Source organism: Pistacia vera, unplaced genomic scaffold (assembly GCF_008641045.1).
Source record: "Pistacia vera cultivar Batoury unplaced genomic scaffold, PisVer_v2 Contig331, whole genome shotgun sequence".
Lineage (NCBI taxonomy): Eukaryota > Viridiplantae > Streptophyta > Magnoliopsida > Sapindales > Anacardiaceae > Pistacia > Pistacia vera.
The window spans coordinates 573,171-588,897 of NW_022196148.1; the positions used below are offsets into that span (position 1 = coordinate 573,171).

Below are 15,727 nucleotides of genomic sequence, written 5' to 3' on the forward strand. Positions count from 1 at the left end.
ACATGGGAATGGGATGCACTGAAAGATATAATTTTGTCTCACTACCATCCATATGCCCTCGGTCGGAGCTGACCTTGCGAACTACTAGACAATCTGATCCTGCATTCCTTACTATGCGTCTACAAGGCCAAATGGGCGGTGTTCAAGTGTTTCATGGAAATCAATGGCTTGATGTTCACCCCATTGCCGGAGGCTTAGTAGTAAATATAGGGGACTTTCTCCAGATTTGTCTTCTAGAATTATTATGATAGTTTTCCATCATCATCCCCACAATTTTCATCATTTATCACTAATGTTTCTAAGGTTTCTTAAAATTGACTCAGGTTATTGTTGAAAAAGATTCCCACAACTCAAACGCAAAATTAAGGCAAATAACTAAAAAATAAAGAAAATCAAAACACAAGAATTTTAAAGTGGTTCGACCCAATCAATTTAGTCTATGTCCACTATCCACTTAAATAATCCACTAAGCAAAAGCTTACAACTGTATAATTTTTAGAAGAGAAAAAATTGCAAACTCCTTACACCATCCCGAAAAACCCAATTACACCTTTAATAACAACCCATAATGATTATTCTTTTGGTGTTTGTCTTACATTTTTTGAGATATTTTAAATTCAAAAGCTCAAACTACTAATCTATTTAAAAGGGAGAGTCCCCTTGCAACTCCCATTCCTAAGCAACATGGGATTCAAGGCACTATCCCAACAATTCCTCCCTTGACTTGAATCCCCAAACATCACAGTAGCATCCGAAAATCTTACTCTATTGACAATCTTCTTTTCTTTCATAACAGGAACTGGAACAACTTTATCTCTTGATTTCTTAAAACACACTCCTTTATCAAGCAAATATAGTTGTTTTTCATTCCTTTTGCCTTGCAAAATTAGAACATTATCTTTATACACTTCGCATCCATCTCTTTGACCAATGTAGGTATACCCACGAGAAGCAAACTCATCCAAAGAAATCAAATTGTGACCACAACTTGGTACATACCTCACATGACGAAGCTTCTTAACAACACCATTATGAAGCTTGAGACGAACGCTACCAACGCCTTCAATCTTCACTTTCTTGTTATTACCAACAACAATATTTCCATAATTTTCATCTTCTTACAATTCAACAAAACAATCTTTATCATTAAAAACATGCATATATATAATAAAATCTAAAACCCAACCTTTTTCACCCTTTGAAGTTTGAGTTTCATCTTGACATGTTACTAAAAATTCACCTTCATTATCAGCAACCCAAGCATCATCCTTCGAATCCTTCATAAGTTGAGCCTTCTTGAAAGCAAGCATATCCTCCCTTAATTTTTTGCACCGTGGTTGGATATGTCCCTTCTCTCCACAATAATAACACTCCTTATTACTGTAATCTCTGACTTCTGATTTATCAGTTAATTGTCTCTTGAGTCCTCGCTCAATTAGAACCTTTTACAACTAGTAGATCTCCTCTAAGTGATGAGTTCTCTGATCCCATAAACCTTTCATTCTCACACAACAAGGCAGTCACATGATCTAATTTAAAGTAGATCTGACTATCAACAAAGTTTGAACTAAAGGTCTATAATATTTAGGGAAAGATGATAACAATATCAATGCATTTTCTTCATCCTTTAACTCATCAGAAATAGCCAACAATTGCGATACTAGCCTATTAAATTCATTTAAATGATCATGGAGACTCGTACCTTCATCTATCTTCAGAGAATATAGATCCATCTTTAAACACAATCTGTTATTCAACGATTTTGATGCATAAATACCCTCCAATTTTTCCCACAAACCCTTTGGTGTAGACTCAGTCAGCACGCTATACTTTATCTCTAGAGCTAAGGTCAATCTGATTGTACTCAGTACTGACAACTCTACTTTGAATTCTATTCCATTCTCTATTATACATCTTCTCTGACTTACTCTCTTCTAATGCTTGATCAATACCTTATTGTACCAAAAGGTATTGTATCGTACTTTGGCATAACATAAAATTAATTTTACCATCAAATAAATGAACCTCAAACTTAGACATACCTCTAAGAAATTTGAGATACTTGATAATCGCCAATCTATTCTTAAATCCGGCCTCCTCTCCAGCTTGCCTTCTTCCAGTACCCCTTGTTGAAAAAAATTCGCATAACTCAAATGCAAAATTGAGGCAAGCAACTAAAAAATTAAAAAAAAATCAAAATAAAAGAATTTTAAAGTGGTTTGGTCCAATCAATTTAGCTTATTTCCACCATCCACTCAAATAATCCACTAAGTAAAAATTTACAACTATACAATTTTTAGAAGTGAAAAAATTGTAAACTCCATACACTATCCCAAAAAAGCTCAATTACACCTTTAATAATAACCTACAATTATTATTCTTTTGGTGTCTAACTAACACTTTTTAAAATACTTTAAAGCTCAATATACTAATTTATTTAAACGGGAGAATTCGCAAGCAGTATGAGATTTAAGGCACTATCCAACAGCTATATCAAACAAGTTTAAAAGTGTAGACCATGGAGTCGTCTCCATCGGTATTGGTAGGGTTTCCGTGGCATGCTTTCTCACAGGACATGCCTCTGCGACGCCAAAGCTCTTGGGCCCATCAAAGAATTGACATGAGAAGAAAACCCACCTATTTACAGAGGTTTTCTTTTAATGCATACTTTAGCTCATTTTTCAAGGGCAGTTGCTGATAAGTCTGTGCTTTGTCAATTGGAGCTGTCAAGATCGACTAATTGAATGAAATTTTCAAATGTTGTACAAACAATTGACATATGAGTGTTGTTCTGGAGTCCTTCCAGAACCCATGGACGTTTGCTTAGCGGATGAAGTAATTTCCAAGGGACTACTCATGACAGCCAAGAAAATAGGTAGTCATTGTGGGGTATTCTCTATAATCTGTGTCTGATTCTTTCTGAAATTGTTACACTATTGGATTGAATATTGAGATGGGTAAATACGCAAGAGCAAGCATTTGGGTAATAAGACGTGGTTTTTAAGTTGATAAGAAGAGATATGGGACACACTTTTGGAACCTGCCAATAAATTAATACGCATGTGACATAATTCGGAATAATCAAGCAAACTGTACTAGACTGATTGATACCATGTGATAAATAAGCTAACAATTTAATTATTTAATTATTCATTACTCGACTTTAGAAGATAACATGAAGTAATAATGTTTATATAAACATCAGTGATAGTCAATGAACTTCACTATTATTATCTTCATTCTCATCATTTTTCTTGTATGAATGAAACAGAAGATGGACATCTCGGATGCCAGTAAACCATCAGATTATGACAGAGCTGAAGAGCTTAAGAGTTTTGATAACACAAAAGCTGGAGTTAAAGGATTAGTAGATCTGGGATTGTGAAAATTCCCAGGATATTCATTCGACCTGATGATGAGCTAGCTGAGGAGTTGAACACTCATCAGAACAACTTTCAAGTACCAGTTGTAGATCTTGATGGCATCAGAGACGAAAGGCTAGAGGAGATTGTTGAACAGGTCCGAGCTGCATCTGAGACATGGGGCTTTTTTCAGGTCGTGAATCATGGGATTCCCTTAGATGTGTTAGATAAAGTGCTTGATGGGGCACGAAAATTTCATGACGAGGACCATGAGGTGAAGAAAGAGTTATATTCTCGTGACCCAAAGAGAGACGTTAGATTCTACAGCAATTTAGATCTGTATCAGTCACGAACAGCTAATTGGAGGGATACTTTGACTATTTCTACTTTAGCTTCCAACCATTTTGATCCAAGTAAAATACCAGAAATTTGCAGGTATAGCTACTACTACCTGTTGGGGTTGTCGACTACTTCAGCATTAATGGGTAACGGAGACGCACTCGGGGGTCCCACTGACCGGTCAACGGGCGAGTGTCCCGCTCCCCGATGAGTGGGCAGGGGTCGCAGGGGCAGCGCCCCCGAGCCCGTAGGTGGTTTTGGGCTTTTCCATGTATAACCGTTATAGGATTCCTTTTAAGTTATTAATTCCTTTTTGGGTTGGGCTTAGGAATAGGAATTCTTGTAAAACTAAGTTTAATCTCTTAAACCTAGTATATAAACATTCTTTTCTCTTGTTATGTGAGTGAGAGCAATTCATTCATTGTAAACGAGAGAGGTGAGGCATATTTCAATAATATTGACTCAGCTGAACGTAACCCACATTGGGTGAACCAGGGTAAATCGCTCCTATAATTTCTTTGTTTACAGTTTGTTTTGTTTTACTATTATTATTTTGTTCCTGTTGCTTCTCTATTTCGTTCACTACCATGCGAATTTTAATTCAACAAATTGTTGATTACACTGTAAATTGCTAGGGAAAGGTGACAGAAATCATAATTCACAATTTCACATCTTAGCAAAACTCTATTTTAAAAGCCATATAACTGACACATATCTTATGTTAAGAGAATCGCCCCGTCAGGGATTGTTATTATAATTTCTATTTTAATCATTTATAACACTGTTCTCTAAATAGTTAATTTTAAATAAAAGTAATAAGATCTTTGTTACAGTTAATTCATAAATTGTTGTGCTTTTAAGGAGTCGATCGATGTAATAAACGTAAATGAAAAAATGGTTGTTTTTTCATTGAGCAAGTATGGTTGTTTTTCCTTGTTTTTCCTTTCAACATTTGTAAAATTGTTTTGCAGAGACAGTTCAATGGAGTATATAAAAAATATTTCAAAACTGGGGAACACTCTATTTGAACTGTTATCAAATGGCCTTAACACTGAAACCTGAACTTTTAAAAGAGATGGGATGCACAGAAGGATTTAGTATAGCTTGCCACTACTATCCATTGTGCCCCGAGCCAGAGCTCACCTTGGGAACTACCTAACACTCCGATCCTTCATTCCTCACTATTGTTTTGCAAGATCAAATCGGTGGTCTTCAAGTCTTTTATGAAAACCAGTGGGTTGATGTTCAACCGTTGCAGGAGGCTTAGTGGTAAATAACTAAATATAGGGGACTTTCTCTACGTTTGTCTTCTACAGTTATAATGATAATTTTGTCGTCATCATTGTCACCACCATCATTTACTACAAATTAGTGTCTAAATTTCTTAAAACTGAATCAGGTTTATATCAAACAACAAGCTTAAAAGCGTTTACCACAGAGTCGTGGCCAATGGATTTGTTCGAAGGATTTCTGTGGCATGCTTTCTCACTGGACATGCTACTGGAACCCCAAAGCTCTATGTGCCCGTCAAACAGTTGACATCAGAAGAAAATCCACCTGTTTACAGGGATTTTCTTATTTCTGAATATTTGAGCTCATATTTTTCTGGGGTTGTTGGTGATAAGTCTGTGCTTTATCAGTTCAAGCTATGAAGATGGAAAATATATTAGGACTGCTATTCTGAAGTCTTTCCGAATAAAGATAGATATTTCAAGCATTAATGTCAGATCAGGCATATCCATAAATGATACAGCATGTCTACAGCAGCTGCACATATCTTGGTGTATCAGCTGGGAGAACAGCTTTTGTCAATTGCGGTTCTTATGGTTCGTTAAAATACACAAAGAGAATCATGTACTTGTGGAAGACGGCCATTTATTGTCATGTTTAATTCTTCCTGCAGTAGGTCAAGTGACAAAATTTATAATTTCCATTAACCTGAGAGTGTTGTAATACTATTTCTTCTTTATATGGTAAAACTATCAGTATCACCCCTGGATATAGGGAATTCTGACCAAACCACGTATTTTCTTTACTTTCTTGTCTATTGTTTTGTCAGGGGCTAGAAGCTCAAAATTCTTGGTTACTTCCGCTTATCAAGTGTTCGATAAATTTTCTCACTGCATTTTTATGTAATATTTATTACGCTGACATGCTTGTGCTATCAATAATACAAAATAAATTACAAAGTAGGCTGCAACTAGCCTGCAACCCCTGTAAGTTAAATGGAATGTCTGGAACTTAGGTGAATGATGAACTGGTCAACATGTTGCAGCTGTGTAAACTTTTGATTTCTTGCTTACTGTCGTTTTCATCTCTGCAAATCAAATGTGACATAATTCTGAAAAATGAAACGAACCGTACTAGACTTTATCTCTATTGATGCCACGTGACTAATAAGCTAACATATAATTATGTTTTATCTCTTTTTAATTATTCATTCATTACCTGACTTAAAGAAGATAATGTATATTAATGGTATTTATCTGAATCTCAGTCAAAAGTCTATTAACTACCCCATTTTAATCTTCATTCTCATCATTTTTCCTGTATGAATGAAACAAAGGATGGATATCTTGGATTGCAGTAAATCATCAGATTATGACAGAGCTAAAGAGCTTAAGAGTTTTGATGACACAAAAGCTGGAGTTAAAGGGTTAGTAGATGCCGGGATTGTGAAAATTCCCAGGATATTCATTCGACCCGATGATGAGCTAGCCGAGGAGTTGACCACTCATCAGAGTAACTTTCAAGTACCGATTGTAGATCTTGATGGGATAAGAGGAGATAGGCTACAGAAGATTGTAGATCAGATCCGGGATGCATCTGAGACATGGGGCCTTTTTCAAGTCGTAAATCATGGGATTCCCTTAGATGTGTTAGAGAAAATGCTTGATGGGGCACGAAAATTTCATGACCTGGACCTCGAGGTGAAGAAAGAGTTATATTCTCGCGACCCAAAGAGAAACATTAGATTCTACAGCAATATGGATCTGTATCAATCACGAACAGCTAATTGGAGGGATACTTTTGCTATTTCTACATTAGCTTCCAAGCCTTTTGATCCAACTGAAATACCAGAAGTTTGCAGGTATAGCTACTATCTCCAAATGATTTCTAATTCAGCTCATTGTTGACTGCACTATAATCTGCCTAGGAAAGGTGACAGATGTCACTTGTGTGCCCATAACTGCTAATTCAGAGGATATCAAGTTTAACATATATGTATTTGTTTTTGGGAAAAGTATCTCATCAATTCTGTAAGTTCTTTTGGATTAAGGTTTTATTATCAGGTGCAGTTAGTTTATGAGTTGTTTTATGTTCTGTTTCTGTTAGGTCAATCCTAGAGCTTGTTCAATTCTGAGTTACTCAACATTGTTACACTGAGCAAATACGGTTGCTTTTCCTTTTAACATATATAGAGTTGTTTTTGCAGAGACAGTTCAATGGAGTATATAAAAAATGTTTCAAAACTGGGGAACACTCTATTTGAACTGTTATCTATGGCCCTAGGTCTGAAACCTCAACATTTAAAAGAGATGGGATGCACTGAAGGATTTAATATTGGTTGCCACTACTATCCACCGTGCCCCGCCCCAGATCTCACCTTGGGAACTACCAAACACTCTGATCCTTCATTCCTTACTATTCTATCACAAGATCAAATCGGTGGTCTTCAAGTCTTTCATGAAAATCAGTGGGTTGATGTTCACCCCATTGCTGGAGGCTTAGTGATAAATATTGGGGACTTTCTCCAGGTTTGTCTTCTGCAATTATAATGATAGTTTTGTCATCATGATTATCTCCACGATCATTTATCACAAATTAATGTTTCTAAACTTCTTAAAATTGACTCAGGTTATATCAAACAACAAGTTTAAAAGCGTTGACCACAGAGTCGTGGCCAGTGGATCTGTTTCAAGGATTTCTGTGCCATGCTTCTTCACTGGACATGCTACTGAAACCCCAAAGCTCTATGGGCCAATCAAAGAGTTGACGTCAGAAGAAAATCCACCTGTTTACAGGGATTTTCTTATTTCAGAATATTTGAGCTCATATTTTTCTGGGGCTGTTGGTGATAAGTCTGTGCTTTATCAGTTCAAGCTATGAAGATGGAGAATATTTGAATAAAATTTGCAAATGTTGTACAAACTATTAATAATTGTACAATATTTGAATAAAGTTTGCCATTAGTTACAAAGTCTACATTTTGACTAATATGTTAGAGAAAATAATAATGTAGTTGTGGAAGACTGCCGATTTGCAATGTAGCAAGTTAAATTTAATTTCTTCCCGCAGTAGCTACTCTGTTAAAAACTGGGGTACTACAAGATCTTGGTACATTCCTCGTGATTCTTCCAGACACAGATTAAGATTTGTCATTTATCCTGCAACTATTTTCTTTAAATCATATTATCTACTCAATAAAGATAAAGACAAGAGAAAGTTTTCGTTGAGAGTCGAGACAATATATCTTATTCGGTTATCTTCCGCGTGGAACAAATGGAGGTATACATGGCCTACAAATGGAGGTATACATGGCCTACACAAAATGACTTTACCCGCCGACACCATCATCTTAAGGGTCAAGCTGTTTGAACTTAACAAAGCGTCTTTTGACCGTTAACACCCATTTCTTAAAATTCAAGTTATTGAAATGACATGTCACAATCTAAATAAAAAATTGAATATAAAAAAATTAATTCGATAAAAAATAAAATTGAATTATATATATCAATAGAAGGATACTTCCAAAATATATTCATGAAAAAATCATATGAGTAGTTGAAGGAAGTTTTTTCTATTTGAAATAGATGCATAGAAGTCTATTCAGTCATCTTCTGTGTGGAAGCTATGGCTTGGCATGGCCTCTACGCAAAGAATTGTGCCCCACAGACGATTGTGATGGTAATAGCCAAATAAGCCCCTATGCTTGTAGCTATGCACGAAAATGTTTGCCAACACCAATAACAAGTGTCCCGTTATTTGAAGTGCACGAAACTGTGTGCCAACTAGGGGTGAGAACAAAAAATAGGTGGGACAGAACTATGGGTACTTAGGATTTTGATTCCGGTTTTTACTCGGAGTTCGCCCTCATAAGGTCGGTTTTAATTCAAAAAAATGGAAACCAGTATTATGCGGTTTTGATATCAGTTTTATCATTGTAAGAATCGAAATTAGAATCGAAACCGAGACTCGGATATCTAGTTAGGAATCGAGACTAAACTATAATTTTTATAAACTTTTTGAGGGTACATTTATCATTTTTATGAATAGTAAGGGGTAATTAATTTTTTTGGGTACTTGGGACCCGATTTCAGGTTCTGGTACCAGGCTTTTAAGAATCGAAATCAACCGATTCAGGTTGGGTTCCAAATCCCAAGAACTAGCCAATTCTAGTTCCATGGCATTTGGGCGAGTACTCGGACCCGCCCACCCCTAGTGACAACACCAATAATGTCATGTTATTTGAATTTATGATAAAGTGTTTTTTTTTTAACTGTTTATACCCATTTATGATTTTAAAACAAAACTATCATAATAAGACTAAATTGAATGAAAAATACAATGAAAACAAAAGCATTTGATGAGAAAATTAATTTTAAAATTATAAAGAATAGGTAGAAAAATAATTATTCTGGTGCCAAACTACTCTCTAAAATTGGGGAAATCTATAATCATTAGCCTTGTCTTAAATAGAGGGAATTAAAGTTAATAATGCATCAGACCATTATTTGCATCTACCAAAACAGAGAAATAGAGAATGGATATCTCAGTCGGTAGAAACCCATCTTCTGAAACTGTGTCTGATTATGATCGAGCTGGAGAGCTTCAAGCTTTTGATGAGGCCAAAACTGGTGTCAAAGGACTAGTAGATGCTGGAATTGAGAATATTCCAAGGATATTTCTTCGGCCACCTTCTCCTAATGAGCTTGTTCACGAGTCAAATAATCACCAGAACGACTTGCAGGTTCCTCTTATAGATCTTGGTGGCAAGCACGAGGAGATTGTTGATCAAGTTAGGAGTGCATCCGAGACATGGGGCTTTTTTCAGGTTGTAAATCACGGGATCCCTTTCAATGTATTTGAAGGGATGATTGAAGGAGTAGGTAAGTTTCATGAACAAGATGTTGAGGTGAAGAAAGAATGGTATACACGTGATGTGAAGAGAAAAGTGACATTCAATAGCAACTTTGATCTGTATCGATCAAAAGCCGCTAATTGGAGGGATACACTCAGTTTCTCCATGTCTGCTTCTGAGAATTTTGATCCTCAGCTACTGCCTGCTGCTCTTAGGTAAAACCTCAATTCTGCCTATATCTTGATTGATTACTTTAATTGCTTTATCAACAAAATTTTTGGATTTAGATAATTATGCATCCGCCTTTGAAGATACGAAAACGCGAAAGATGAAAATAAATTAAAATAATACGAGGATTTGAAATCTCTCAAAAATCAGAGCTCATTTCCGTATGTCTACAATCTTTTGAGCTTCTTAATACAATCAATATATGCAAAGCTGTTAAAGGGATGGGATTACAGCTTCGTAACGAATATAAACGCTTTGACAGATGAAATGGTGCATGAGTAACAATTTGAAGTTTCCTGTGAACATTTACTGAAACAGAACCAATTTTACTTCAAATTTTGACATTATTCTTCTTGTGTTTTTGTCCTAATACTAACAAAACTAACGATACTCTATCCATGCTACAAGTTTGATTTCCGTTCTGACTTAAATTTTCTGCAATTCTAGTCCTGTTTTCTGTTATATTCGAATTAAACAAACATATCATTTTTTTGTCATACAAATATATTTAGTGCATTTGTTTTGAACCAGATGTCCTATCACCTAAATTGGTAACAGTTGTTGAAATCTTCCTTATTAAACAAAAACTAAACCAGTTTAATTTTTGCTTCAATCTTTTACTCAAATATGCAGAGATGCGGCAACGGAGTATGCAGAAAATGTCAGAAAGTTAGGAGACACTCTGTTTGAATTATTGTCGGAGGCTCTAGGCCTGAAACCTGATCATCTAAAAGCCCTGGAATGTGCTGGAAAATGCACCTTTGTCTGCCACTACTATCCGGCATGCCCACAGCCAAAGCTAACGATGGGAGCTAGCAGTCACTCGGATCCTTCATTCCTTACTGTTCTACTGCAAGATCACGTTGGCGGTCTCCAAGTCTTGCATGAAAATCAGTGGGCTGATGCTCCACCCATTCCAGGAGCCTTGGTGGTAAATATAGGGGACTACCTCCAGGTAAGTCTTTTACAATTAAAAGTATAATTATATGGTCATCAAGATCTTAATATATTAGTAATTTTAATTTAATGTAACCAACTGACAGATTCTTTCAAACGACAAGTTTAAGAGCGTTGATCACAGAGTTTTAGCCAATAATGTTGCCCCTAGGGTGACCGTGGCCTGCTTTTTTACGGGAAGTAGTAGTGTACACGAGAAATCCTACGGCCCCCTGGAAGAGTTGATATCAGAAGAAAATCCACCTGTTTACAAAAACTTTATGGTGAGTGAATATTTTGGCAAATTTTCATATAAGGGACTGGATGGAAAGACTACCCTTGACCAATTCAAGCAATGAAGCTAGCAGTATTATTGTTTTACTATAATACAGTCATTCCAAACAACTACTACAAAGTTGTTTAATATAACTTCTATGTTATCTGTACTTTTGTACTTATAATAACTGGGTACGCAAATATCCGGGAATCCAGGATAGTTGCACTCGATATCAGCTACTTTATTTGTTCTCAGCTACTCTACTTACTGCGATACCGACACTGGTCCATCTTAATCTCTAACGTAATTCTAACATGTAAAATATAGAAATGGTAATTATGCAGCTTCAATGCATAGAACACTAAAACAACCTCAACACGATATCTCTACAGGTGTTTGAGAATAAGAGCAGTTTGACTCCGGATTATTTTGCCATATTGTCACTTCAATAGACATTCGTATAACTTCGTATAGGCAGCGGTAGCTTGTATATATGCTGATCGGAACTTCTTCTCAATTTCTTTTTAGAGAAAGTTTGTGACAAATCAAAAGAAAATTGAAGGCCAAAAAGTAAGTGTGTACGGGACCATGAGTGAATACAAGATTCTAGACATTTCACTGATGAGTTAATTTCCCGCAGCATAATTAAGTCCATACTTCACGTTAGAATCCCAATTATCCGCTGCTGTGTCCTGATCCCTGAAACTGTAGGAACTTAAAATTAACATAAGACCCTTAACAGAGACAAGATCTCATGATCAGACGGCTGGTGATATATTAACTGATGTCAGAAACTCTTTAACATACTGAATTTTTTCTCCAACTATGGAACACCTAAAAAACTGGCCTGGTTTTCACCCATCGATATTTGATTTAAATTACATTGTATAACAATGTCAAGATTCATAGCAAAAAGATACTTTTGTCATTAACCTTAGTTTGTAATTATTTCTTTTAATTTTCCTCTGGACCAGGTCTTAATTATTATCAAAATATAAATAATTAATAACTTCAAGACAGGCTAGGTAGCTTTATTGACAATCCAAGGGCAAGCTTCTCTCTCCTGTAATTTGTTTTTATATTACTATTTTTGTACCATTATGCATGATTGTTTTTGGTCTTTATGATTTCCTTGAATGCGGTAACATCACCCCTTTTTAGAAACCGACTGTTTTGTTGATTTCTTTTTCCTTGATTAAGATGAAAGCAAGAAGTAACTGTGTTGGCTAAACGTTGAACCCGAAAAAGATCCCACAACATACAAAGTCACGTAGAAGTTCATGTGAAAAAGATAGGAGGAATGACCCTAATTAACCGTCTTGGATTCCTGCTTGATGAGGTATCTTTGGAAATTGGAATCTCAGAATGGTTTAGGGTAAACTCCACAAGCAAACTTTTTTTTTTTAATTATTATTATGAATTTTAATGTTAATCTCAAAGGCGTCGTGTAATTTACTAAAAAAATTCAAAGAAATTGATACATTTTTGTCCTACTTTCAGTGATGAAAACTCCTAAAACACATCTGAAATTTAGTTCTGAAATGAATAAATAAGTAATCGAGGACCACCAAAAACAGAATCCACCAATTGCAGACTTAATTTGTATTTTACCTTTAAAACAAGGTGAGTGTTTAGTTTCTTGGGTGGATAGAAACTTTTAGGCGTTTATTTTGAGGATAAGCATTTAACATCAAATTTGTTTTGTTCCCCGGACTCAACAAGTTTGCTGCTAGACTGCAATTCACATATGTTTGTATATTCTACCAAGGATACAACTCCTGTTTGCATTTAATTTGTATTTTACCTTGCAGATTTAATTTGTATTTTACCTTTAAAACAAGGAGAGTGTTCAGTTTCTTGGGGAAATTTGGATAGAAACTTTTAGGCGTTTATTTTGAGGATAAGCATTTAACATCAAATTTGTTTTGTTCCCCGGACTCAACAAGTTTGCTGCTAGACTGCAATTCACATATGTTTGTATATTCTACCAAGGATACAACTCGTGTTTGCATTTAATTTGTATTTTACCTTGCAGATTTAATTTGTATTTTACCTTTAAAACAAGGTGAGTGTTCAGTTTCTTGGGGAAATTTGGATAGAAACTTTTAGGCGTTTATCTTGAGGATAAGCATTTAACATCAAATTTGTTTTGTTCCCCGGACTCAACAAGTTTGCTTCTAGACTGCAACTCACATATGTTTGTATATTCTACCAAGGATACAATTCGTGTTTGCATTTGTTCTTTTGACAAATAATTTGCCGTCTGTACTATAAATTAATTATATTGAACAAAGAGAATAACTTTATGGCTAATATTATTCTTGCTGGTAGCCGCGTACATAACTATATATATACACATAGTTATCAGGAGACTATGCATGCTGTTAACCCTATCATAAGCGAGAAGAAAATTACATACTTCATAGATTAGTTATCTTGATTAGAGAAGAGAAATGGAAATCTTAAACAATGGTGTATCTGAGTTGGAATATGATCGAGTGAAAGAGCTTACGGCTTTTGAGGACACCAAGCTTGGTGTCCAAGGACTAGTAGATTCTGGGGTAGTGACCATCCCTAAAATGTTCCGGCGATCAAAATCAAACGATGAGCTTGCAGATCACCCCCGGACCCACATTGGACTGCCGGTGATTGATCTTGACGGCCTTCTCACTGATCGACGCCACAACATTGTTGATCAAGTTCGAAGTGCATCCGAGGAGTGGGGCTTTTTTCAAGTTGTGAACCATGGAATACCCATTAGCGTATTGGATAATATGATAAAAGGGGTTCGCAGGTTTAATGAACAAGATATTGATGTGAAAAAACAATTTTATTCACGTGATCGAGCAAGAAGAGTGAGATTTAACAGCAATTATGATTTGTTTAAATCTCAAAGGGCTGACTGGAGGGACACATTGTCTGTGTCTATGCTCACTTCTGATCACGTTGACCCCAATGAATTGCCTGATGCATGCCGGTAATTTATACTTATTTATTCATTAGTCAAAGTTACACTTTCCTCCTAAAATGTTATTTTAACCAGGTTTTATAACTATATATCTTTGATATAATAATCAAAACACAGCTTACTATTTCCTTAAGTTTTGGACACTTAATTGCAGACATGAAGCAATTGAATTCATAAAGGAAATTACAAAGGTAGGAGACACACTTCTCGAGTTGTTGTCTGAGGGTCTTGGTCTCAAATCAGACCACCTGATATCCATGGAATGTAACAAAGGGCGCACCCTTGTGTGCCACTACTACCCTGCATGCCCTGAGCCACAGTTAGCCATGGGAGTCACCAAGCACACAGACAATACTTTTCTCACCGTTCTCGCCGAAGATCAAACAGGCGGCCTCCAAGTGTTACATGAAAATCGATGGGTTGATGTTCAGCCCATTGCAGGAAGCTTAGTGGTCAACATTGGGGATCTTCTCCAGGTTTTTTTTTTTTTTTTTCAATCTTAAGTACATTTTTTTTTTTTTCAATCATTCTATATATTTTAAGCACTTATGTTATATATTACTGCTTCATTTGTCTCAGATTATATCAAATGACAAGTTCAAAAGCAATGTGCACAGAGTGTTCCCAAGCCGTAAATCAAGAGTTTCTGCAATATGCTTTTTCGCGGGACGATTTGCTCCACCGGCAAGGCTGTATGGTCCCATTAAGGAGTTGATATCTGAAGAAAATCCTGCTAAGTATAAAGAGGTACTAGTGAGTGAATATGTTGGTAGGTTTTATTCCAAAGGACTCCATGAGAAGCCCAGTCCTGCCGATTATAGGCTATGAATTCATGCAATTACAATAAATCTATAACTTCATACTAATAATAACAATAAATGAAGAAACTTGGTGCAACTATTTAAACTCTCCTACGAGTTTTACAAAATACATCATCTACGTCTTATATATATATATGCTTGTTTCAGTTTGATTATGACAATAATAAGAGATTACAATTACTAGTTAAATATGTAGCCACCTTGGTAAGTAATAAAACAGTTGCAAAAGAAATTATCACCTTATTAACTTTTGACTCTATATTTATACTATTTATTCAAGTATATATCAACTTTAAATAAATAAAAAAATTGATTTCATATAATATGATGGTTCGGTTTCATAAAACTTTATAATATTCATAATCTAAGCAATTCTATAATCAAAGTGTTAAATTTACATCGAATAAATGCAATAAAATTGAGTTTAAAATTTACATCACACTATTCTTTAATTATTAGTAGATAAAAATGATGGAGTTGATCAAAATTTTAGAGCTCCTCGTATTCATTGGAAATTGAGTGATATACATAATAGTATTTTGCGGTGAAATAATGAGGAATTAATTGTTTTATAGCATCCATACCATATTTCAGATCATCAGGGCCATATCGATATGTACCAAAATATGTACAAATGAATTTTGACAACAATTAATAGGCAATGAATCTAGATGAGAAGAAATATGAATTTCAGTTCAACCAAAGCCATGTACA

General features: G+C 35.5%; 3 protein-coding genes and 1 pseudogene across 3 annotated transcripts; all 4 read left to right on the forward strand.

Moving 5' to 3' along the window:
* The first annotated feature begins 3,219 nt into the window (after positions 1-3,219).
* On the forward strand, positions 3,220-4,030 carry LOC116137656 (annotated as a pseudogene).
* A 2,112-nt stretch (positions 4,031-6,142) lies between these two features.
* LOC116137649 (1-aminocyclopropane-1-carboxylate oxidase homolog 1-like) lies at positions 6,143-7,987 on the forward strand. The gene is made up of 3 exons (XM_031423332.1): positions 6,143-6,792; positions 7,138-7,459; positions 7,560-7,987. The coding sequence occupies exons 1-3, from the start codon at positions 6,257-6,259 to the stop codon at positions 7,809-7,811; spliced, it is 1,110 nt and encodes a 369-aa protein (XP_031279192.1). The 5' UTR covers positions 6,143-6,256; the 3' UTR covers positions 7,812-7,987.
* A 1,321-nt stretch (positions 7,988-9,308) lies between these two features.
* Positions 9,309-11,478, forward strand: LOC116137602 (1-aminocyclopropane-1-carboxylate oxidase homolog 1-like). The gene is made up of 3 exons (XM_031423295.1): positions 9,309-9,998; positions 10,645-10,966; positions 11,055-11,478. Exons 1-3 carry the CDS (start codon positions 9,466-9,468, stop codon positions 11,304-11,306), a joined length of 1,107 nt encoding a protein of 368 aa, XP_031279155.1. The 5' UTR covers positions 9,309-9,465; the 3' UTR covers positions 11,307-11,478.
* A 2,042-nt stretch (positions 11,479-13,520) lies between these two features.
* Positions 13,521-15,079, forward strand: LOC116137603 (1-aminocyclopropane-1-carboxylate oxidase homolog 1-like). Its single transcript, XM_031423296.1, has 3 exons — positions 13,521-14,201; positions 14,347-14,668; positions 14,772-15,079. The coding sequence occupies exons 1-3, from the start codon at positions 13,678-13,680 to the stop codon at positions 15,018-15,020; spliced, it is 1,095 nt and encodes a 364-aa protein (XP_031279156.1). The 5' UTR covers positions 13,521-13,677; the 3' UTR covers positions 15,021-15,079.
* The last annotated feature ends 648 nt before the right edge of the window (positions 15,080-15,727 follow it).